This window comes from Bos mutus, chromosome 19 (assembly GCF_027580195.1).
Source record: "Bos mutus isolate GX-2022 chromosome 19, NWIPB_WYAK_1.1, whole genome shotgun sequence".
NCBI classification, from domain to species: domain Eukaryota; kingdom Metazoa; phylum Chordata; class Mammalia; order Artiodactyla; family Bovidae; genus Bos; species Bos mutus.
The window spans coordinates 48,285,177-48,310,310 of record NC_091635.1 but is presented as its reverse complement, the minus strand read 5'-3'; the positions used below and the strand labels follow the sequence as shown (position 1 = coordinate 48,310,310).

The 25,134-nt window shown below is 45.4% G+C and overlaps 2 protein-coding genes across 2 annotated transcripts in view; one reads left to right on the top strand and one right to left on the bottom strand.

Moving 5' to 3' along the window:
* DUSP14 (dual specificity phosphatase 14) overlaps nt 1-20,950 on the top strand; it is a 24,920-nt gene extending 3,970 nt beyond the window's left edge. Inside the window, exons 2-3 of the mRNA XM_070390502.1 lie at nt 18,519-18,603; nt 19,602-20,950. Of these exons, the coding sequence (XP_070246603.1) occupies nt 19,694-20,290 (597 nt within the window). The 5' untranslated portion in view covers nt 18,519-18,603; nt 19,602-19,693 and the 3' untranslated portion in view covers nt 20,291-20,950. The remainder of the gene's footprint in view (nt 1-18,518; nt 18,604-19,601) is intronic.
* Nucleotides 20,406-25,134, bottom strand: part of SYNRG (synergin gamma) — an 87,657-nt gene continuing 82,928 nt past the window's right edge. Inside the window, 1 exon segment of the mRNA XM_070390501.1 lies at nt 20,406-25,134. Within this exon segment, the coding sequence (XP_070246602.1) occupies nt 25,003-25,134 (132 nt within the window). The 3' untranslated portion in view covers nt 20,406-25,002.

Genomic DNA, 25,134 nt, shown 5'->3' with positions numbered 1-25,134 from the left:
TGAGTTCTTTCTGGTCCAGGGCAGATGAGTACTGCTGTGTCATAGATGCGCGTATCCTCAACTTTACTAGCTGAGGCCAATTTTCCAAAGTGGTTGTACCAATTTACATTCCTCCAGTGGTGTCAGCCTTGAATTTAGAATCCACTGTGCTTGCTGTTTAACCACAATATGTTTGGATATTTCCTGAGTGAATGAATAAATGTCACAGAGGTGGTTTGATTTGACCCCTGGCCCTTCCTGTACCACTGTATTTTTATATACTTATGTTTAATTGTATGGTTTGATCTAACATAACACCCAGCGCCAGAGATGGTTTTCCACTCTATGGCTGAGAAATATACAATAGAATCCTTCCAAAGGTCTTTTTTTTCTTAGATAGATGTGTAGTTATAGGGCAATTTAAAGATTGTAAAAGGAAGCATTAAAAATTAAAGTGTCTAGTAGTCTTGTCAAGGTTTTGGAAGACTTACCGCTTGGGCCACGAGATGCCTTGTAGTGGTGAGGTGTGTCGTGCTGGAGAAGACTTGCCTGGTTCCAGGCCCTGAATGTGCAGGCTTAGAGTGTGACGTGTGCAGGAACCCAGGCTAGTCGTTGTGAAAATACCGTCTGAGGGAGGGTTGGTACTCACATGCTTGTGTACACGTACAGATCCCGAGAGGCACCAACGCAGGAATTCCCTGGCAATACCAGGAACCACAGCTTCTTTGCTATGAGAAGAAATGGTTTCACAGTCTTTGAAATGTTTCTCCAGGTCTCCCTTCGTACTGGATGGTAGAGGTAATTCACAACTGGGGTTGATAGTTCCTGCTCTCTGAGTAACCAGTTGCTGGGTTAACTTGAATCGCTTGTGTTTGGTGTTGCTAGCTGGATTTAAAACTGGTGCATGTGTGAGAGAGAGAGAGAGAAGAGGAAAGAGGGAGGGAGAGAGGATAGGGAGGTCATATCAGGACAATTATTAAATTATTAAGTCCAGGTGTGTGTTGAGCATCTCGTGTACCTGGTATTATCTGCTAACAGTCTGTTTATATCCTGGGGGCAGAATTACAGTTCTGTAGGTTCAGAAAACACCCTTCAACTGTCACCATGAAATTAACTGATAAACTAGCATCTGAAAAAGAAAAAAATGAAAACAGGGCTTCCCTGATGGCTCAGCAGTAAAGAAATCCGCCTGCAGTGCAGGAGACCTGGGTTCGATCCCTGGGTTGGGAAGATCCCCTGGAGAAGGAGATGGCAACCCACTCCAGTATTTTCCTGGGAAAATATCCCAGTCCATGGGGTCACAAAGAGTCAGACACCACTGAGTGACTAAGCACACAGATACACACGCAAAAGAATATAAGATTTGTAATATACTAAAGGGTTCCCCCCCGCCCCCCAGATTCTCTAAAATAACCATAATTTTAAAAAAACTACTTATATATAAATTAGAATTTTTTGAGAAAAGATACCCACGGGGGAAGATGAAAAGTAGAGTCAGAACCTTTGTGATGGGGGAGATATCTTATTTGTGTTTTTTGATATCCTTTTCCAAAGGATGTAATTTGCAGAGGAACTGCGTTTTCCCCCTGTTGCAGGGAGGAGGAGGAGCTCTGGTGCCGAGGTCACGGCCCTGCCTGCTCACCTCATCATTTCCCATTCTTAACCTTATGTTGACAGAGAGTGACCTCCCATCCAGTTTGGTCAGCTTTCTGCTACCATCTGGAGGTCTCCATGGACAGAGGGGCTCTTTTGAAATTCATATGTAACTCCTGGGCCCACTGGTGCCTTGTCCCAGAACAGTTCCATCGTCAATGGACTGTGGCGGGTCTTTCTGACTCTTTAGGTCTTTGAGGTTGCGGAGTGGCAGGAGAAAACTCTTTAACAAGAGGGTGTTGCTTCTGTTGACTAGTAAACAGTGACGTAGGCGATAGAGCACCTCTGGAGCCTTCCAGCCAGCAGCCCAGTGAGTCTCATGCAGGATTCTCATGCAGGGTTCTTAGGGCCACTTGGAAAAATATTTCTTTGCCATCTGCTGTGATGGCTTTATAACATAATTTCAGGGGTAGGCAGTTTTTTTTCTATGAAGGGTCAGATAGTACATATTTTAGGCTCCTGGGTCATACAGTTTCTGTTGCAACTATTTAACTTGCTGTTTTAAATGTACCTTGTGACACAAAAAGGCGTAGTTAATATGTAACAAATGAGTGTGGCCGTGCTCCAGTAAAAACTTGACTCATGAACACTGAAATTTTAATCTCATACAGTTGCTGTGTGCCATGGAATGCTGTTCTTTTGAGTTCTCTGTTAACGGTTTAGAAATGTATTAACCATTCTTAGCTCATGGGCGGTAGAGAAAGAGATGCCTGACCAGACGTGGCCCGCCTGCCACAGTTTGCCGGCCCCTGATTTGAACAAGAGTAGAGTTTAGGTTTGGGGGCTTCCCAGGTGGCGCTAGTGGTAAAGAATCGGTCTGCCAATGCAGGAGATGCAAGAGACACAGTTTTGATCCCTGGGTTGGGAAGATGCCCTGGAGAAGGAAATGGCAACCCACTCCAGTGTTGCTGGGATAATCCCATGGACACAGGAGCCTGGCAGGCTACAGTTCGTGGGGTCGCAAAGAATCAGACAAGACTGAACAGGCACACAGAATGAGGTTCATAGGCCAGTGGATTCTCATTTAGCATGTGACGGGGGAGCCTGCAGTCTGTGGGGTCGCACAGAATCAGACACGAGTGAAGCGACTTAGCAGCAGCAGCAGCAGTAATTAGTAGTGTAATCTACAAAGAACAATGTGTATTATCTTTTTGTGTCAGACTATATTTCACTTAGTTTTGGCTGCGCAGGGTCTTCGTTGCTGTGTGTGGGCTTTCTCTAGTTTCAGCAGCTTCTCTTGTCGCCGAGCACGGGCTCTAGGGTGCACAGGCTCAGGAGTTGTGGCGTTTGGGCTCTGTTGTTCCATGGCATGTGGCATCTTCCTGGATCAGGGATTGAACCCGTGTCTCCTCCACTGGCAGGAGGATTCTTTATCATGGAGCCACCAGGGAAGTCCAAGATTATTTCTTTAGGAGACAGGTAAAGCCAAGGGAATAACTTGAGGATACTATGTTCTTTGACTCCTGTTTAACTAAAACTTTGATTTCTCCCTTTGCTCCAGGAAGGCTGAGATACACAGTTGCCCTCAGAATTCGGAAAGCCTGCTGTCCTTTGGCAGGGATATAGGGGTATGTGTGGCATTATCAGGTTCCCTCCCTCCAGCTAATTGGAGAGACCTAGCCTGGTTATCTTGTTCAGCTCAGAAACTCATACATGCCGCCTCCCTAGTGGCTCAGCTGGTAAAGAATCCGTCTGTAAGGCAGGAGACCTGGGTTCTTTCCCCGGGTTGGGACGATCCCCTGGAGAAGGGAAAGGCTCAGTATTCACTCCAGTATTCTGGCCTGGAGAATCCCATGGACTATAGAGTCCATGGGTCGCAAAGAGTTGGACACGACTGAGTGACTTTCACTTTTGGTTTATAAAGAAAAATGGGAGGTTAATTCATCAATAGTTTACAAATGAAATTAATTTGGTATAAAAGTACTAAAAATGTGGAATTTGGCCAGGGGCATGAAAAAGAAATCCCCGTGGGGAGAAAGTCGAGGCTCACAGCTTGAGTTTTTTTTTTTTTTTTTAACTTTACAATATTGTATTGGTTTTGCCATATATTGAAATGATCCACCACAGGTATACATGTGTTCCCCATCTTGAACCCCCCTCCCTCCTCCCTCCCCATATCATCCCTCTGGGTCATCCCAGTGCACCAGCCCCAAGCATCCAGCATCGTGCATCGAACCTGGACTGGCAACTCGTTTCATATATGATATTATACATATTTCAGTGCCATTCTCCCAAATCATCCCACCCTCTCCCTCTCCCACAGAGTCCAAAAGACTGTTCTATAATACATCAGTGTCTCTTTTGCTGTCTCGTATACAGGGTTATTGTTACCATCTTTCTAAATTCCATATATATGCATTAGTATACTGTATTGGTGTTTTTCTTTCTGGCTCACTTCATTCTGTATAATAGGCTCCAGTTTCATCCACCTCATTAGAACTGATTCAAATGTATTCTTTTTAATGGCTGAGTAATACTCCATTGTATATATGTACCACAGCTTTCTTATCCATTCATCTGCTGATGGACATCTAGGTTGCTTCCATGTCCTGGCTATTATAAACATTGCTGCGATGAACATTGGGGTACACGTGTCTCTTTCAATTCTGGTTTCCTCAGTGTGTATGCCCAGCAGTGGGATTGCTGGATCATAAGGCAGTTCTATTTCCAGTTTTTTAAGGAATCTCCACACTCTTCTCCATAGTGGCTGTACTAGTTTGCATTCCCACCAACAGTGTAAGAGGGTTCCCTTTTCTCCACACCCTCTCCAGCATTTATTGCTTGTAGACTTTTGGATCGCAGCCATTCTGACTGGCGTGAAATGGTACCTCATAGTGGTTTTGATTTGCATTTCTCTGATAATGAGTGATGTTGAGCATCTTTTCATGTGTTTGTTAGCCATCTGTATGTCTTCTTTGGAGAAATGTCTATTTAGTTCTTTGGCCCATTTTTTGATTGGGTCATTTATTTTTCTGGAGTTGAGCTGTAGGAGTTGCTTGTATATTTTTGAGATTAGTTGTTTGTCAGTTGCTTCATTTGCTATTATTTTCTCCCATTCTGAAGGCTGCCTTTTCACCTTGCTAATAGTTTCCTTTGTTGTGCAGAAGCTTTTAATTTTAATTAGGTCCCATTTGTTTACTTTTGCTTTTATTTCCAATATTCTGGGAGGTGGGTCATAGAGGATCCTGCTGTGATGTATGTCGGTGAGTGTTTTGCCTATGTTCTCCTCTAGGAGTTTTATAGTTTCTGGTCTTACAGCTTGAGTTGTAAAGATATTGATATATCCAGTGAGACGTCGGATGGTTAGATGATCAGAGTGCTCAACTCTTCACTCTTGAGCTCTTAGTCCTATGAAGTTTATTCTAATTTTGAAATTCCTTTTTGTCTTCTTTAAGTTAATAATGAGCATCTAAGTACTGAGATCTTATTTGTGAATGGACCTGAGATATCACGATTCTGCTTTTCAAGGAATTTTGAGGCAAACTTATACTTCCCTTGGGTTTAGTTGTTGATGTGTAATTTTTTTCTTCTTTTTTTTTTTAATACTGTGGGTCGGGCTTTCCTGGTGGCTCAGACAGTAAAGAATCCACCTACAATGCAGGAGACCTGGGTTGGGAAGATCCCCTGGAGGAGGGCATGGCAACCCACTCCAGTGTTTGCCTGGAGAATCCCAATGGACTGAAGAGCCTGGAGGGCAAAGAGTCGGACACAACTGAGCGACTAAGCACAGCACAGCTGAATACTGTGGGTCCAGATATTCTTCCCTATGGAAATCAGAGTTTACCAGGAATCTATGATTCATGTTAAAGTATTATTTGTATAGGCTGTGGCATAAATTGGTTTCCACTTATTACCAAGCAAGCTTAAATGTGATTGTGGAAATATTCCACCCATTTTCTTGGTTCAAGTTGATCAGATTTTTCACACCCAAAGACCATCTCACACCACTTAGCGGTTTAGGATATTTTAGATGAATATCCATATTATAGGTAAAGCACAATCAGACCAGCCTTACATTCCTTAATTTCTTTCTTTCTGTAGTTTTTGTTTTCTTCCCTGGTGAGATGTACATTTTGGTAGTCTTCAGTCAGTCTGTTGTGGTCAGATTGTATGACTCATCAACAAATGAACCACTCGTGGAGAAGGGGTTCTAGCCCCAGTGGGGGTGCTCACTTTCTGGGTAGAGTCTGGGAAAGCCTCTTGGCGTCCGTTTACTGGATTCCTCATCTGGGAACCATGACAGCACAAGGATACTGATCCCGGAGAGGCTGAGCGTGCTCTTGTGGCTTCAGCAAAACAGGCGCTGAGTTTGCAAGTCCTGCGGGACTGACAGAGGCAGATTAATGAGACCTGCACCTCTCACCCTTCAGAGTGTGTACAGCTTACCTGGGATCTTGTTAAGCTGCAGAATCGGATTCCGCAGGTGTGGGGGTGGGGCCCGAGATTCTGCATTCAGGCTCCAGGTTGATGGCTACTGGGCCCTGGACCACATTTGGTGAGCAGTGAGGGGCTATAGCGAAGGGCTGGTGTTCTTCATTTGGAATCTCCAAATAGGGAGACTTCTTGCAAAGCAGGAACAGAATGGCGCCTGCTTTAAATGGATTGGAGAAAAAGCATGATAGTGTAGTCTCTGAGACACTTCCCCGAGCAGCAGCTCAGGTTTTCAGCACCACTGACTGTTTTGCCTTGTCTTGACCCTGTGCCTTCTCTGCATTGCTGCAGCACCCACTGTTTGCACCACTCATTCGACTCACTTGATGTTAGTCTCTTATTGTTGCTCACCTGTTTTATATGTATATCTTGTGTCATGTCTTGAAGATGATGAAATCCTAGCACAGGGTGATGTCTCTTGTTACCCTATATCCCTGTTCTGGTGACTCTTGGTGCATAGCACACCATTCCAGAACCCAGGGGTGTAAAAGTCATTTTTCTTTTGCTCACAGATTCCTGTAGGTCAAGAATTTGGACCTTATGTAGTAAGGACAACTTGTCTTTGCTCCACAGTGTCTGGAGGTGACTTGATGATTGGGAGCTAGGTTCACTGGGGTGTCTTTTTTTTTTTAATACTTTTATTTATTTATTTGGCTGTGCTGGGTCTTAGTTGCAGCATGTGGGGTCTAGTTTCCTGACGAGGGATGGAACCCATGCCCCCTGCACTGGGAGTGTGAAGTCTCGGCCACTAGACCTCCAGGAAAGTCCCGAGAACCACTGAAGTGTCTTGATTCACATATTTAGTAGTTGATGCTGGCTGTCAGCTGGGACGTCCGCTAGGCTGCTGGCTGGAACTCGCACAAGTGACCTCTCCACACGGTGACTCTGGCTTCTTTGGGCTGCCTCACAGCATGGCAGCTGGGTTCCAAGAGCACGCGTTAGGAGACCAAGGAGAGGTGTATGACTTGTTCATGGTCTAGCCTCAGAAGCGTCACTTCTACTGTTCTGTTTTGGTTGGTCACGTGGGATGCAGGGTGTTATTGTGGCCATTTTTGGCAAATACATTCTACCGTAGTCCCCAGCAGCACTTGGAATAGTGTAAACACGTGGCATGAACTCAGGAAATACTGTTGTGTGAATAAGCGGCAGATAAACATCTAGGGGGACGAGGACCAGGTTCAAAACCTCAGTTCCAAATGGGAACAGGTTGCCTCTGATACAAGTACATGCATACTTTCACCTTTTATAGGTAGTTATTTATAGTCTCTTATTCTGTTTGCAACATGAGAATCTGTGAGTTTATCAGTGGAGCTAAACTTCTGAGGTCTGTGTGTCCCTGTCACTGTCGGCATGCTTTTTTCCCAGCTCTCATCAATTGGACTGCTCCTGTCTTCCTTTGGACTGTGGTCTGTTCTCCACCCAGCAGCTGGCTAGTGCCTTAAAATGATAAGCCTTTGTTAGGCTCAGTTCGTGGGCCGGTTGGTAGTCCATAGGAGGATATCGAGATGTCAGTCAGGCCACGACGACACAGGCAGTTGCTCTACAGCTGCACTCTATGGGATATCTGTGGCCAAACTATCAAAAGGGTGATTCTCAGATCCCTTAGTTCTCTGTGTGTGATGCATATCTGTCCTCTTCCCAACCATTGCATCAGTTAAATTATATGGCAGGAAAAGAAAAAACAACCCCTCCCCCAAAACTAAGATGTTTTAGCAAATTAGCTTTCCCAATTTAGCTCTCTAGATAAGTGAGAACAATTTGTGAATATTTTTTACTTCGTTTTAACATGAATGCAGCTCAGTATTTGTTTGAATTTTTTTATTCTCAATGTTTTATCAGAAAGTTTTTTTTCTTCCCCTTGAATTTTGCCACACTGTGGTTTTTATTTGTAAGAGTTAACTTTTTTCCCCAGTGGAACACATTTATTTTATTTAATATTTTTTGAATATTTATATTTATTTGGCTCCTCCAGGTCTTTGTTATTGCACACGGGATCTTTAGTTGTGGCATGCAGACTCTTAGCTGTGGCACGTGGGATCTAGATCCCCGACCAGGGATCAAACCCAGGCCCCCTGCATTGGGAGCACAGAGTCTTAGCCACTGGACCGGCAGGGAAGTCCCCCCAATGGAACACATTTCTGATTTAATAATGAAAAAAGTAGTATTTATTTACTTACAGCAATGTAGGCTAATGCCTCTATTTTGATGACTTTAAGGGTGTTTTTTTTTGAAAGTAGACATTTAATGGAAGAAGAAAATGTGATTACATAGGCTTTTTGTGTATTAAAAAAATAAAAAGTATAGGCCTCCAGTATATATTACAAACCTCTGAAATTCCTAAAGCTAAAAATACCTTAGATCATTTTAAAGGGTCATCACTGGCACCACTGTGGCCATTTTTTTCTGCTTATTCAAAAGAAGAAAAAGCTGTAGATAGAATTTCAGTTCTTTAAGTCCTGATTCTAGTGGTTTTCTTGTCGTGATTTTTTTTTTTAAAAGGTGGCTTCTGTGGCAGTGGGATGGATCCTGTGATTAGACTGCAGGTAGCCAGTCTGCACCTGCTCCGGGTTAGATCCTGGCCCCCACATCCCAGGAGCACTCCAGTTGTTAAAGCTTATGCTTTCCTGAGATTATAGGCCCCCCAGGTAGACACTAATTCTGCATTTTGTTTAGCACTTAGCCCTTTGATGTTCATTATTCAGAGACCAGCATCATCCCTGGCATTTCTTATAACTTGTTAAAAAAAACACAACTCCCTGGGGTTGGTTTAGGACAGCTCCTCCTTTTTGTCCTTCACCTCACCCCTATTCTCCTGGCCCAGAAAGCATTTGTTCCCTCTCAGAAGTAAATGTAGCTGAACGCTGTGAACATCAGTGAATGAGCTGAACACCATGGACAGCGACGTGGACATTCCTTGGCGTTCTCTCTGGTCACCCTTGTCCCAGAGACCAGGGCGCTGCAGTGGGAGCAGTGCTGTCACTCAGAGGGCACCTTGGAACCCCTGACCCCTCAAACATGGTCAGTCTTTACTCTCCCAGTAGATACCCGGTTTTCCCTGCATACATTCACTGGGTTGATTTTGACACACCTGTGATGTCATACCCATGTTTTCTTTTATTCACTCTGATTAGAATCTGCTCATCTTAGACGTGAAGAAGACTAGGGCTTCTTGCTCTGCCTTCCCGGGGCCTGCTCCTCGCGGTGGTCCCTCCCTCTGCCATCAGGAGGGCTTTCTGGGACCTGGAGGCTGTACCGTCTGTGACGCTGTCTCCGTCTTCTGGGCAGTAGAAGAAGCCGGAGCAGCTCAGCCTATCTGGGTCAGTCTTTTCTGTGTGGAGCCCTTGATCTGCTTAGGCAGAGCTAAGGCCCCTCTCATGCACCGAAGGCACTGGTGGCGTGGGGCGCTGGAAGGGCGGGTGAGGAGGCTGCAGCCGCGCCCCACGGGCACCGTGAAGCGGTGGGCTTGAGCCGGGAGCCTGGCCACCTTGGGCCTCTTCTCGTGAAGAGCCCAGCGCCTTGCCCTCTCCCAGCTGAGATCCCTCGCCCTTTCTGAACCTTATGTTTCCGGTCTGCGAGAAGGGTTTGGGAGTCGCGGTCAGAGGAGCGTCTGTATACCAGTGCCCTCTGAGTGCTCTCTGGCAGAAGTTGTTTTTCTGAACCTTGGACTCGGCTTTGGCAGTTTAAGCAGGTTTTTGGCACGAGACTGACAAGCAGCAGCAGGGAGGGAGCATCCTGTCTGTCTCACTTGGATTCTGCCCCAGGGATTCACAATCTGCTTGCTTTTCCCTGCAGTTTAAGTACTCTCTCACTGCCCAGCGAAGGAGGAGTTAACTGAGTGAGCTAGGCTTTCAGCCCGCCCATCCCTTAACCATGGCCCTTGATAAAGACCTTGCCGCTGAAAAGGCCAGTGAGCCTGGGACCCCAGCCTCAGGAGGGCAAGTGGCTTCCCAAACAGGATAATTATTTGGGAGACCACAGGACATGAATCCCTCTTAATTAGACAGTCACTGGATAACCTGGTAGGAAATTTGATTAGCATCTTCCGCACTGAGGAAGGAGTTAGCAGCAGCAGTTCAGAAGCCTTACTTGGTGTGTTTATTGCCACGTGGTGACTTTGCTTTTTAAACTATTAGGATTCTGCCAGGGAGAGACTTGGAAGCGGCATGGGACTGCGCTCTGCTGCAGGACGGGCTGTTCTCCCAAAGTTCTGCCCATTTCCATGTACATTTAACCCTCACGTCCGCACTCGTTTCCTCATGCAGCTGCAGCTTTGTCTTCTTGATGCGATTTCACCTACACACGACCCCTGTGTTACTGGTCGGCCGATGTGGGCCCCACACAAGGGGCGGTAAGCCTGGGAGAGGCAGCTCCCTTGTAGCGAGCAAGGGCAGTTTCTGGGGAGACGCTGAGGGGTCAGCACCGGCACTCTGAGTGCCTCAGTCTGGAAGGGGGATCGGCGGCGCACCGCGGCATCACCTCTGCAGGGTGCTCAGTGTCCCCCGGCCAGCAGCAGCAGCGTCACCTGGGAAATAAATGCCGGCTCCCAAGCCCCCTCTGCGAACCACTAGGTCAGGACCTCTGGGGGCGGGGCCTAGCAGTCTGCTTCCACAAGCCCTCCAGGTGATTCTCATGCTCGCCAAGCGTGAGCGCCACTGCGGTATAAAGCTGCAGCACGTTACGTCAGTTTCAGGAATGCCACGTAACGATTCCACGTGTGTACATACTGCAGAATGGTCACCACGGTAAAGTCTGTCACCGTAGTTAACAAAGTTTTCTTGTGGCAAGAACTTCTAAGATCATTCTCGTAGCAGCTTTCAAATATGCAGTACAGCGCAGATAGCCACCATGCTACATATCACGTCCCCGTGACTGACTGTAAAACTGGAAGTTTGTATCTTTTAAGCCTCTTCATCCATTTAATCCCCACTTCTGAGAACCAGCAATCTGTTCTCTGTGGCTTTGAGCTCTTTTTTTCTAAGATTCCACGTGTAACTGCTGCTATGCAATATTTGACTGACTTAGCATAATGCCCCCAAGACCCATCTATGATGTTGTAAATGGCAAGCTCTCTTTTTTAATGGCTCATTAATACTCCATGGTGTTTGTATCTGTACCACATTTTCTTTCTCCGTTCATCCACGCATGGACACGTTAGGTTGTTTCCATGTCTTGGCAGTGAACGTGGGGATGCGTCTGTCTTCTTGAGTTAGTGTTTTTATCTTTGTTGGATAAATACCCAGAAATGGAATTGCCAGTTCATACAGTGATCCTATCTTTAACTTTTCAGGGACCCTCCAGATGGTTTTCTGCAGTGGTTGCACCAACTTATATTTGCATAAACAGTGGGTTCCTTTTCCTCCACATCCTTGCCAATACTTATTATTTCTTGTCTTTTTGATAGTGAAGTGAGGTTTTGGTTTGTATTTCCCTGATCATTAGTGATGTTGAATACCTTTTCATGCACCTGTTGACCATCTGTATTTCTTCTGTGGGAAAATGTCTATTCAACCCTCTGTTCATTTTAAAATTTGATTTTTTTTTCTATTGAATTGCATGCACTTTTTATATAGTTTGGATCTTAACCCCTTATTGGTCAAATCATTTGCAAATATTTTCTCCCCTTCCACATGAGGGCTTTTTGTTTCATTTAGTTTCCTTTGCTGTGCAAGAGCTTTTTACTTTGATGTTGTCCTCGTTTATTTTTCCTTTTGTTGCCAAATCCAAAATATCACTCCTAAGACCAATGTCAAGGGGCTTGCCTCCTGGATTTTCTTCTCAGTTTTATGGCTCCATCCTTTCATTATTGCGGTGTGTCACACTGATTTGCAGATGTTGTACCATCCTTGAATTCCTGTGATAAATTCCACCAGATCATTGTGTATGATCCTTTTAGTATATTCAGCAATATAGTTTGTTGATATTTTGTTGAGGAGTTTTCCATTAGGTTTATCAGAGATACTGGTCTGTAATTTTCTTGTGGTGTCCTTGTCTGGTTTTGGTATTAATGTCATGCTGGCCTTGTAGGATGAGTTTAGAAGTGTTTGCTCCTCTTCTGTGTTTTAGAAGAGTTTGAGGATTGGTACATATTCTGTAAATGTTTGGTAGAATTCACCAGAAAAGCTGTCTGTATCTTAAACTTTTGTTCATTGGTGGCACGGGGTTGTGGGAAGTGGGGGTTGATGAGGGATTCAGTCTTCTTCGTGGTTACTGGTCTGTTCACATTTTTTATTTCTTCATGATTCAGCCTAGGTGTATAATTACTAGTAGTCTCTTAATGATCCTCTGTATTTCTGTTGTGTATCAGTTGTGAAATTTTTTCCTTCACGTCTGATTTTAAGTCCTTTGTGTGTGTGAGTCTGGCTAAAGATTTGCCAATTTTGTTTATCTATTCAAGGAGTGACCTCTTAGTTTCATTGATCTTTTCTATTGTCTTTTTAAAAATGTTTATTTGGTTGCTTTGGGGCTTAGTTGCAGCACCCGATCTTTGGTCTTCGTGGCAGCACGCGAGCTCTTGTTGCAACCTGTGGGATCGAGTTCCCTGACCAGGGATCACACCCAAGCCCCCTGCAGCGGGAGCTGGAAGTCTCAGCCACTCAGCCACCGAGGAAGCCCTTCCTGTCTTTCATAGACTCTGTTTCTTTTCACTCTGATCTTCGTTACTGCTTTCCTTTTACTAACGTGGGACTTTGTTCTTTTCCTGGTTCCCTTGAAGTGTCGAGTTAGACTCTCTGAGATCTTGTTTCTTGACGTGCCGGCATCTGTCATTTTGAGCGTCTTAGGACTGCTTTTGCTGTCTCCCATAGGTTTTGGTATGCTGTATTTCCACTTTAATTTGTCGCAGGTATGCTTTTATTTCTCTTTTGTTTTCTTCTATGACCCATTGGTTGTTCAGTAACATGGTTTAATCTCCACTTATTTGCGAATTTTCCAGTTTTCTTCTTGTGATGATTTCTAGTTTCAGACTGGTGTGACTGGAAAAGATGCTTGATGTGATTTCAGTCTTAAGTTTATTAAGAGTTGTGTTGTGGCCTAAGTATATGATCTGTCTTGGGGATTGTCACAGGTGCACTTGACAAGAATATGTTCTGCTGCTTTTGGATGAAATGTTCTGTATGTATGCGTTAAGGTTACCTGGCCTCACGTGTCTGTTTAAAACTGATGTGTGCTTTCTGATGCTCTGTCTGGGTGATCTGTGCGGGCTTCCCGTGGTGGTGGCTTTCGTACTGTGGAGCACCAGCTCTAGGGCGCTCAGGCTCCAGTAGTTGCAGAGCGTGGGCTCAGGAGTCGTGGCGCACGGGCTCAGCTGGCCCGCGGCACGTGGAGGCTTCCTGGAGCAGGGCTGGATCCACGGCTCCTGCGGTGGCAGGTGGCTTCTTAACCCTTGGACCACCAGGGAAGTCCTGATGGCTTTCTGTATAGTATGTTTAGATTCTTTTATTTCTCAGACCTTTTGTGAATCTCCCATGAATAGGTTTTTGCTTTATGATTACCGTGAGGGTTACACATAACTTATTAACAGTCACAGTTTCAGTCATTCTAAAACTCTACATTTTACTCTATCCCCCATGTTTTGTTTTTTTGTTGTTGTTGTTGTTACATTTTACACCATTTTATCTTGTATATCCCTTAACTGTTATATCTTTGCTAGTGTATTTTTTTAACCTTCATACTGGCTTTATGAGTAACTCATCCACACTACCGTTAGTTTTACGTTTTATTTTTCTAAATTGTACTGTATTTACCTCTACCAGTGAGATTTATATTTTCATATATTTTCCTACTATTACTTAGTGGCCTTTATGTTTCAGCTTAAGAAAGTTGCCTTAATTCTTGTAAGGCCGGTTTACTTTTTGCTAGCCTGGAAAACTTGATTTTTAAATTCTGAATGACAGCTTTGCTGAATATTCTTGTCTGGAAGTGTTTTCTTTCAACATCTTGAGTATATCATGCCACTCCCTTCTGACCTGGAAAGTTTCTGCTGAAAACTTGCTGATAGTCTCTGGTGGTTCCCCTTGTACATACCTAGCTGATTTCTTCTGCTTTTATGAAAGTTTTCTTGTGTTTCCACTTTTAACAATTATAACGTGTCTTGGTATGGGTCTCTCTGAGGTTTATTTGGAACTTTTCCAAACTTCCTGGATCTGAATGTGTTTTCATCCCTAGTTAGGGGAGTTCTCAGCACTTTTTCCTTTTTCTCATGCTGTGCTTATTTGCTCAGTCATGTCTGACTCTTGGCTACCCCATGGACTATGGCCCACCAGGCTCCTCTGTCCATGCGGATTCTCCAGGCAAGAACACTGGAATGGGTTGCCATACCCTTCTCCAGGGGATCTTTCCAGCCCAGGGATTGAACCCAGGTCTCCCGCACTGCAGGCAGATTCTGTACTGTCTGAGCCACCAGGGAAGCTTGATGTTATTTCACAAGTCCCGTAAACAGTCTTCACTTCTTTTTCATTCTTATTTCTTTTTACTGCTCTGTTAGTTTGAGTCTCACTGCCCTGTGTTTGAGTTCATTAATCCTTTTTACTGTCATCTAGTCTGCTGCTGAACTCCTCAAGTGTATTTTTCAGATAAATTACTGTATCCTTCAACTCTGTGACTTCTTTTTGGTACTTTCTTATATTTCTCTTTGTTGAAGTTCATTCATTCTTTTCTCAAGTGAGCATCATTATGACCATGATTTTGAACTCTTTAACAGGTAAATCATTTATCTCCATTTCAGTAAGGACTTTTTCTGAGGTTTTATCTTGTTCTTTCACTTGGAACATAGCCCTCTACTCCTTCATCTCCCTTAACTCTCTGTTGGTTTCTGTCCATTAGATAAAACAGCCACCTCTCCCAGTTTTGGAGGAGTGACTTTTTGGTTGTCTCTCACATCTTTGTGATTGTCTGCGTGGCCTATTTTTAGCGGCTCCTGGTAGTTGCAGGTGGACCCCAAACTGTCAGAGTTCTATCAGGAAGGGTCTCAGTCACCAGCTTTTAAAGTGTGTAAATTCACAGGCTTGTGGGACCCCTAGCATTAAGTCCCACTGTCCACCAGAAACAGGTGATCTAGAGGTGTTCCCTGGGCCGCAGTCACAAAAATTGGGGTACCAGATGAGTATACAAATTCGTTTCTAGAAGATACCAGAGAGTTGGAGTGAGACAGAGGGAGAACAAAAGATGGTGTCTGCCGACCTCTGTTCCCATCCCCAGAGTGTGCCGAAGCAGAAGCGGCCCCTCAAGTCGGAGCTCCCAGACAAGCAAATAGGCCTCTCACAGAAAGACTGAGAGTGTGCTGATACCTGTGTAGTGCCCCAGGGCTGCCCAGAATTGTGTTTGCCCCCAGAGGTAGGTGATCAAGAAGTGTCCCCGGGTGGCAGCCACAGAATCCAGGGCACCGCACACACGGGTGCCCTGGGACGCAGCAGAGCGCAAGTGTGAAGATGGTGCTCACCCTCTGAGGTCTTCAGGGAGGGTTACGGTAGCCTGCCCACAGGTGGAAAGCTGTAACTGTTGTTTAAAAACGATTTTAAAATGTTAAATACGCACATGTCATATGACCCAGCCTTTCCACTCCATGGGCTTCCCTGGTTGGCTCGGCTGGTAAAGAATCTGCCTGCAACGCAGGAGACCTGGGTTCAATCCCTGGGTTGGGAAGATCCTCTGGAGAAGGGAAAGGCTGCCCAGTCCAGTATTCTGGCCTGGAGAATTCCCCTGTATACAGTCCATGGGGTCACAAAAGCCTCGGACACGACTGAGAGACTTTCACTTTCCATTCCTAGGTGGTTAACCAGGAGAAAGGAAGGTGTATATCCACTACCTGTCCATTAATGTTTCCGTCAGCTTCACTTGTGCTAGGCTAAAACTAGCGTCAGTAGGTGAACAAACTACATCTGCACGCTGGAACACTACTCAGCAATCAAAGAAAGGAATGACCTGTTAATAGACAGTTTCACAGGTGAATGTGAACATAATTATGCTGAGTGAAAGCCAGACCAAACAGAAAAACCCTGTATCGAATGAGTCCACCGTGTAAGTCTAGAAGATGTAAACTATAGCGACAGGTGGATCAGTGGTTGCTTGGGAGTGGGGCTGGAGGGTGAGGGGAGCGTGAGTTATAAAGGCGCGTGAGGACATTCTGGGGGCGGATGGATATGTTTATTATTTTGAGGTCATGGTGTCTTGAGTGTACATATGTCAAAACTCATTGTTTTACATCAAATTGTATGTAAGTTATAGCTCCACAGAGCTGTAAAAAAAAAAAAATGAAAATGTAAGTGTAATGGTTACCTGGGAAAGGCAGAGGGGACAAATAGGAGAGGAACAAACTCTTTTTCCCGTTCTGCACATGTTGTTTTCCATTACGGTTCATCACAGGATCCGGTTCCTTGTGCTTACGCAGCAGCACGCTGTTTATCCATCCTATATTCAATATTGATAGTTGGCAGCCGCTAATCCTAAACGCCCACGCCTTCCCTCCCCCACAGCCCGTCCTTTTAGACAAGTCTGTTCTCTGTATCTGAGTCTGCTTTGTAGATATATTTGTATTTTAGATTCCACGTATAAGTTATACCATATGGTATCTATTTTTCTGACTTCAGTTAGTGTAATGATATCTAGGTCCATCCACGTGGCTGCAAATGGCATTATTTTGTTCTTTTTTATGGTTGAGTAATATTCCACTGCGTGTGTTCATCATATCTTTATCCATCCAGCACCTTCGGTGGTTTCCACATTTTGGCTTTTGTTAACAGTGCTGTGAACACTGGTGTGCGTGTATCTTTTCAAATTAGTTTTGTCTGGACATCTGCTCAGGTGTGGGATTGCTGGAGTCGGACATGACTTAGTGACTGAACCATATACCACATGGTAACTCTTGGGCTTCCCTGATGGCTCAGCAGGTAAAGAAGAGACACAGGAGAGAGGGATTTGATCCCTGGGTCTGGAAGATCCCCTGAGGAGGAAATGGCAATCCTCTCCAGTACTCTTGCCTGAAAAACCCCATGGACAGAGGAGCCTGGCGGGCTACAGTCTGTGGGGTCACAGAGTCGGACGCGACCGCGCCTGAGCACGCACGGTGACTCATTTTAGTGCTCTGAGGAGCCTCCACACTGCTCCCCGTTGGGACGGTACCAGCAGTGCAGGAGGGCTCCCTGTTCTGCACAGCCCATTCTGCATGTGTTATTTGTAATTGTAAATTATGTACACTCTGACTGGTGTGAGGTAGTACCTCGTAGTTTTGATTTGCATTTCCCTAATAATTAGCCATAAGCATCTTTTCATGTGCCTATTGATCATTTGTATGCCTTTTGGTGTCTGGTATTACGGTCTTCTGCCCACTTCTTGGTTGGGTTTGTTTAGAGTTGTATGAGCTGTTTATATATTTTGGAAATTAAGCCCTTGTCTGTTGCATCATTTGCAAATATTTTCTCCCAGTCTGTAGGTTTTCTTCTCATTTTGTTTATGGTTTCCCTTGCTGTGCAAAAAGCTTGTAAGTTTGATTAGGTCCCATTTGTTTATTTTTGCTTTTATTTCTATTGCTTTGGGAGACTGACCTCAGAAAACACTGGTACTATTATGTCAGAGACAGTCTTCCCTGTGTTCTGGGAGTTTTGTGGCGTCATGTCTTGTATTTAGGTCTTAAGCCATCTTGAGTTTATTTTTGTGTGTGATGTGTTCTCACTTCATTGATTTGCATGTGGCTGGGGGAAGATCACATTTTTAATAATGCTGATTGGTGCTCACATTGTCGCATAAATGAGTAAATGAGAGGGCCAACACGGACAAGAAAACAAAATGAAAGTCGTTTCAGATTGCTGTCCACCACCAGCACGTTCTGGAACTGACGTTCATGGCCAAGGCCACCTCTGCAGTGCTGCTCTTTGTGGGGCTGGCTGGCTCCCTGCACCCGGCTTGGCTGCTGCACCCAGTCCCACACCGCTGGCCTGGCTGCTGGCACAGGGGACAGAGTTCAGCTTCCTGTGCATTTCTTGCAGGCCCCGTGAGCAGAGCCTTACATGTCAATATGCGGTCTCTGAATCCTCCTCTCAAAAATTCATCTTTACTATGGCCAAAAGTGCACTTATGTGCACGACACATAACCCGTGGTGTGAAAAATCTTAACAGAAAGCTGAGACTTGGGTTGATAGTTTTCAAAATATTTACCTGGTCTCAGCTCAGCACATGGGCATATGAACTCAATTTGTTAAGTTGCAGCACGTGGGATCAAGTTCTCTGGGGATCGAGCCCAGGCCCCTGCATTGGGAGCACGGTGTCTTAGCCACTGGACCCCCAGGCAAGTCCCAGGTTGATAGGTCTCACTGGCACATTCTTTACACATGGAGGTATATTTAACACGCTTTCCACTTCTAGCTTTATTCCCGTCAAACCTAGTTTCATAGTTAAAAAAACCCAGGAGGATTTCTTTTGATCTTCCTGATTGACCACATTCCCACTTCCTTGTCTTTCTACAGATCTGATTTGTATCCAGTCTGATCAGCACTCCCTCACATAAGCCTTTCCAGACCCAGGACTCCAGAGGAACCAGGCACCTCACAAGTGAGTAGCCCCAGCGCCGCCTGTCTGTGAAATGGGGATGCTCTTCTGACTGGAATCACTCCGGGCAGCCCTCCGGGGCCCTGGGTGGGGGATACGCACACTTCTCAGGGCACAGACTAAAGTGGTGTGAAAGACGACATAGACATCCTGTTAAACTTTATTTCCAACACCCATCTTAAGCCAGGGGGCCAATATATCTTGGAGATTAGAAAAATCTTGGGCTGAGAAAAGTGTATTTGGCCAAATCCAGGGTCAGGTCAGCTAAAATGCTCGTTAACTTAGAGGAGTGAATTTTTGCTACCATGGCCTTGAAGTTATCTGGAATTGTTTCCATGGAAATGTCATAGCACAGGTATTCAGATGTCACAAATAATAAATATGATAGAGTTAGCTCTTTTAAATCATAAAGAGCTAAGGTGACCATATGTTCCTGGCTTTTCTATAACTGATCCAATTCAGTATCTCTCTAGTCTACAAAGCCCACTCATTGGAATGTAATACCTAAAGCGGTATCATTTTTACACCTTTGTAAGATCTCTATGTCTAGAGTTAGGCTTATGAAACTATGGCCATCATAGCCGTGGAGATAGGCAGGAACATATGAAAGAGCATGGCCCTAGGTGGGATCAGAAGTTCTGATCTCTAATTACCACCGAACACCACTCCCCTCAGTAAGAGCAGGACCCCACAAGGCTGTTACTCAGGGATTAGCTGCACTTGCTTTTGTCTTTAACGTTCCCTAAAATAGGAAGACTTTCTCTTTAGTGCCTTTAAAAAAAAAAAATCGTAGCGCTGAATTTTACATTGATTTTGCATGTTGGCATCTTTGACTACCTTTCCTGTTAATCAATGAAAATGATTTGTCTCCATCCTGGGAAGAACACACAGTTATAGAAAATAACCATCTCCAGTCGTCTCACCTTCCCGTTCCACAGACACTGCAGAGGCTGCAGTGAATCAGTAGCATTTAGGGTACTGACGGATACTGTATCTTGCAGGAAGGCGACTGTAACTTCCGATTCCTTGGTGGAGGAAAACACCCCCTTCTGGTCTTGCTTCCAATGATGCAAGTGTGATTGCTGGTGTCTTCATGAGCTCCAGAGGTCACAGCACGCTCCCCCGGACTCTCATGGCCCCCCGGATGATTTCTGAGGGAGACCTGGGAGGCATTGCGCAGATCACCTCCTCGCTCTTCCTGGGCAGAGGCAGCGTAGCCTCCAACCGGCACCTCCTCCAGGCTCGCGGCATCACCTGCATTGTGAACGCTACCATCGAGATCCCCAATTTCAACTGGCCCCAGTTTGAATACGTTAAAGTGCCTCTGGCGGACATGCCTCACGCCCCCATTGGACTGTACTTTGACACCGTGGCCGACAAGATCCACAGCGTGAGCCGGAAACACGGGGCCACCCTGGTGCACTGTGCTGCGGGGGTCAGCCGCTCGGCCACGCTCTGCATCGCGTACCTGATGAAATTCCACAACGTGTGCCTGCTGGAGGCCTACAACTGGGTGAAAGCCCGGAGGCCCGTCATCAGGCCCAACGTCGGCTTCTGGAGGCAGCTGATAGACTACGAGCGGCAGCTTTTTGGGAAGTCGACAGTTAAGATGGTACAGACACCGTACGGCATAGTGCCGGACGTTTACGAGAAGGAGTCCCGACACCTGCTGCCTTACTGGGGGATCTGAGCCACCGGAGCCCGCAGCAGCAGCCCCTCGAGCGGTACCAGCATCTGCTACACGCCGTCTGCTCCCCTCCTCACCTCTCTTTCCAAATGGTGGACAAATGCTCCTCCCTGAAGTGTTTTTTTTTTTTACACTGGGTGTTCATGTTTTATTTTGAGAGAGAGGGAGGGGAGGGGAGGAAGACACGGGGAATGCTCACATTGCTACTAACATTTTTAAAACTAACATTTTGGAATAGTGTTTATGAAAATCTTGAACTGGCTTTTAAACAGTTTCAAGTTTCAACATTTTTAACAATTTCAACAGTTTAATAAACTGTTTGGTTCTGCTGTGTTCTCAACCCCATGCCTCTTGGCATCGTGGGAGGAGCTCAGTGCAAAAATCACTTTGGACCCCCATTAACCCTTTAGGTACAGGCTTTGCCCAGGCTGCCAACCAAACAAATGCTTAGGGAACACTGATACCAGCATCAGTCTCCACTGGATCAGCCCTACTCTTTTCCTTTCCTTCTATTATTTAGTGACTCTGTAAGTTTAAAAAAAAAAAGCCTTTATTATTTAGCTGTTAAATAATTATAATGCAATCTGCTGCAAACACCCTCTTGGAATCAGTGTGCCCCAGGAGTATATTAGCATTATTTTTAATAAATACATCTGCTTAACATATTGGAATTTTTACTGAGAATTTCGAGGGGAGGGGGTGTGTGTGTTGATGGACAAAAGATAGCTCTTGAGTAACCATTAAGGGTATGGCTCCTGTGATAATTGTGAACGCTGCTTAAAACAGACATCGCCTTGAGTTGTGTCAGCGTTTCCCATCCTTGCAGATGGGCGGTATTAACCTCAGGAGACAAACAGCGTGGTCTTCTACACTAAGAAAGTGTAGTTCTCAGCCGTCTCTTGGTAACCGGAGGGCACCGATGCAGTGAGTCCTCCACGAAAGAAGTTGTTTTTTAACAAAAGGTATGCCCCTCTGCCTGCCTACTGACTTACACAGAAATGCCCTAAACAGAACCTCAGCACAAATGATAAGCTAACACAATGGCTTCCTTTGTTGAAACTTGGAAATGTCACCGCCCCTCGTAAATCTGACAGCACAACAGGGTAGGTACCCGTTTCTGCGAGTGTCCATTCCATGCCCCTGGGAAGCCACTGCGAGCTCCCACGCTGCCCCTTCCTTTTCTAGGAGAGCCACCTGTCCCAGCAACAGCCTGCTTTTACTTCATTTGCCAGGTAGGTTGTAGCCTGCTTATATCCATAGAAAAATTGCCTAGATTTTGGTTTTGTGTGGCAAGAAGCCCTACATATAATGCCAGTGGCTGTGTATTTATATAAATCATATTCTTCAGATTTTACCTGGTTTGTGGCAATCGTCTCCCTCTGTGTTCTAATTTTGAAAATCTGCTCACTTAAAAACATGCGCCATTATTGTCTGCATGGGAAAATTAAAATGAAACTAATGGTTTCTGTGGGAAATCAGAGCAACCCATAAACGCTTTGGCAGCACATGATCAAAAATCAATCAGAAAACAATCTGTGGTTGTGGGGGCTGAGCTCCTCCAATATGAAGGCAAACTCTAGGCCTGGTGGTCTCTGGAGAAATACCCCAGACTCTCTCTGCACAGGAGGACACCTGGTGGCAGAGGCCCTTTGTAATGAAGAGAATTCTCCTGCGGAGATCCTGGCAGACATCCACGCCGGGGTGGAGCGAAGCACGCTCTGAACACTTAGGGAGTCTAACACCTTTCTCATCTAAATGTCTGGGTTTATCAGCGAAAAGTCACAAAGGAAGCTGTGTGGCCTCCAAGGTGTGAGGGGAATTTTTAGTAGAGATCATAAAGGCCCTATCATTTTTTCTAAGCTTAAGAACACACCAGTCATTAAATAAAAAGCAATTAGAAGGCACCTGTAAATAATTGCGTAGATGCACACCACATATATTCAGATGATTTAAGCACCTCTATGAACTGCTAACCAATAGCCACAGGAAAAAACAAAACATAGATAATATCCTGATAGACCCTGTGCTGCTGCTATCTCAAGCGTGTCCAGACAAAAACTACACAGTAAGCCATAAAAAATTTAAAGGCAAAATACACCACCAAAACAGAGCTTACTAATTGCCACTCAAGCAGGGGGGTGAAGCAGCTTGCACAGTGCATTGTGTGGACGTGAGTAACCTTGGTTACTGTTTCCAAGGACACTGGGCTCTTGGCTAACAAGCACTGAGGTGAAGCTGAATGCACTGTGACTCATTTTAATAAACCTGCGTAAAGAAAATCAACGTGACGGAATTCCACACTCCCCAAATCTTTATTGGCAGATCTAATAAAGCGTTTCCAATTCTAAACAAGATACTGAAAATCGTGAATACCCTTTGCAGCAAAAGCTTTTCGTTGACGCCTGCTGTATTTTTCCTCTGGCACCTTCCATGAGGTGACTAAACCTATCGTACTTGCTAAGGTCAGCAGTAATTATACTTACGAGTTTCATCTGAGGCGTTCTGGAATACATCTAGAAACGGAAACCTATCTGGTTAACAGGTGAGCACTGTCATCAACATGGACCACTGTGACAGAATAATAGTCCACAAAGCGTTTCCAAAAATGTCTCTGCCGTGGAAATTCTGTCAAACTGGGAGACGTTTCTTGTTGCAAAGGTAGATTTGTGACCGTGGTCTATCATGGAATGTATAACACCAATGAGAAGGCTGCTTGAATTTTGGTGCCATGTCGAAACCCGAGGCACTGCCCAGGCTGAAGTGGAGCCCGGAGGCCCCAGGCAAAGTTTACTAGAAACCGGCCCATTTGTGTCATCACTGACACCCGCTGGCCCTGCGGAGGGCAAAGGTAACAACTCAGAGACAGCTGTTCCGGTTGTTAGCAGCTGGAGATGGTATCATCCGCAACAGATGAGAAAAAACAGACTGACCTCAGCAACCCTTGTCTACATCCGGGCATGCGGCCAGAGAAAGCAGAAGCCCCAGCAGCTCAGGAATGAAAACGTTCTCTGCCTTTCTTGGGGAGGGTGGGAGTAAAAGATGGAAGATGGAGCAAAATCGAATTGCCCCAAGTTTTGTCCTGAGGAGGGGAAAATGATCTAATTATGTAAAGAGACAAAACCAATTTTTCCAGTTTACAAACAAAAACTAAGTATGTCAGAGAGCTTAAGCCACACAAAGAGAAGCACCCAAGGTTCAAAATCGCCTAAGCACGTGATTCACAACAGAGAAACGTGTGTCCCAGGAACAACACAGTCCTTACTCCCTGACTTTTTCCCCGATTTTATGCATTCGGTTTAAGCAGCAAAGAAAATTCCCTGTACCAGAGAGCATGCAGGCGCTCCCTGGTGACCCAGTGGTGTGGACTTCGTGCTTTCACTGCTGAAGACGCAGGTTCAATCCCTGGTAGGGAAGCTAGGATCCCACAAGCTACACAGTGAGACCAAAAAAAAAAAAAACCCACACAACAGAGAGCATGAGCCTTTTCCTTCTAAAATTCAATGCTGGTTCTGAGCAACGTCCTGCCATTGCTTCTAAGTCACGTGCCTCTACCACAGATACACACCTTACTCTTCTCCTTGCTGGGCCATGAGCTCCACCGTCCAACCCTGAGCAATTTCCAGGTCTCTCACAGAGAAACGGATTGGTCCCTGTGCAGGCGTTCTTGGAAATCTGGACAGAGGCCTTCGCAAAGAGATTTCATTCAGCTGCCTTTCCAAACCTTGTTTGAAAAAAAACACCACGTTCATAGCCTGTGTGTGAGGCAATACAGGGCCTTCAGTGAAGACCCCCAAGGGCAACGACTCATCCAGATACACCAAGATTCAGGGCTCGGTCGAAATGAACATTCTTCTCCACTGCAAAGTTCCCAGGTGTGCTTTGAAAGTTTTCTTGAAAGCTGCTGCTGTTGCTGCTGCTAAGTCGCTTCAGTCGTGTCCGACTCTGTGCGACCCCATCCATAGACGGCAGCCCACCAGGCTCCCCCATCCCTGGGATTCTCAAGGCAAGAACACTGTGGTGGGTTGCCATTTTCTTGAAAGCTGACAGTCTTACAAATGCACGAACAGAGCAGAGAACTGGTTCTGTTGTGACACTGAAGTTGGTAAACCCACCCTCACCCACCTACCACTGTCCAGTGGACAGAAGCAGAAATTTTTCTATAAAAAGAATATCCGTTTAATCACAATTTCCCCCTTTCTATTCATTTTAGATATTAACACACTAAATGTGGCTAAATGCATTCTACTTCACACAACAATAAGTGTTCCAGATACACAAGCACTGGCTCAAAATCCTTCCGACTCCAGTCCTAGAGCAAGAATTTAATTTTCTTCAAATGTCAGTTCTTCACAGTTTCAATGCTACAGCAGCAAATTATTCCTTAGATAAAGGCAATTGTGGTCCATATTTTAAAACATCTTAAGAGAACTAGAGATAAGTTAGCAAACTTCCAGTGCCACGTGCAGTTTGGGTAGGGCGGTTTGACCTGAAACCCCAAAGACTGGCCGCAGGAACTTGGGGGCAAAGTTCGTCTGTGGGAAAGACTAGAACTTGCACAGCCCCTCCCCCACCTCTTGAGGCTTTCCTCCTGATGGGGTGGGCGGGGGGAGCTCCACAGCATTCACATTCCGTTTACTGGTCCCTGTCACCCCAAGGGGTGTGGTGGAAGAAAACAAACCCAGCCGGGTGCGTCATAGAGGAGCTGTCAGGAGCTTTCAGAGCAAATCAGGCAGGATCAGGCCGGGAGGTTTCGGTTCAACACAGTTGATCCAGAAGTTGGCACAGCTGGCGTGATACTGGTGTCCCCCGTACGCCAGCTTGAAGCTGTCAGTTTCCGAGTTGAACGC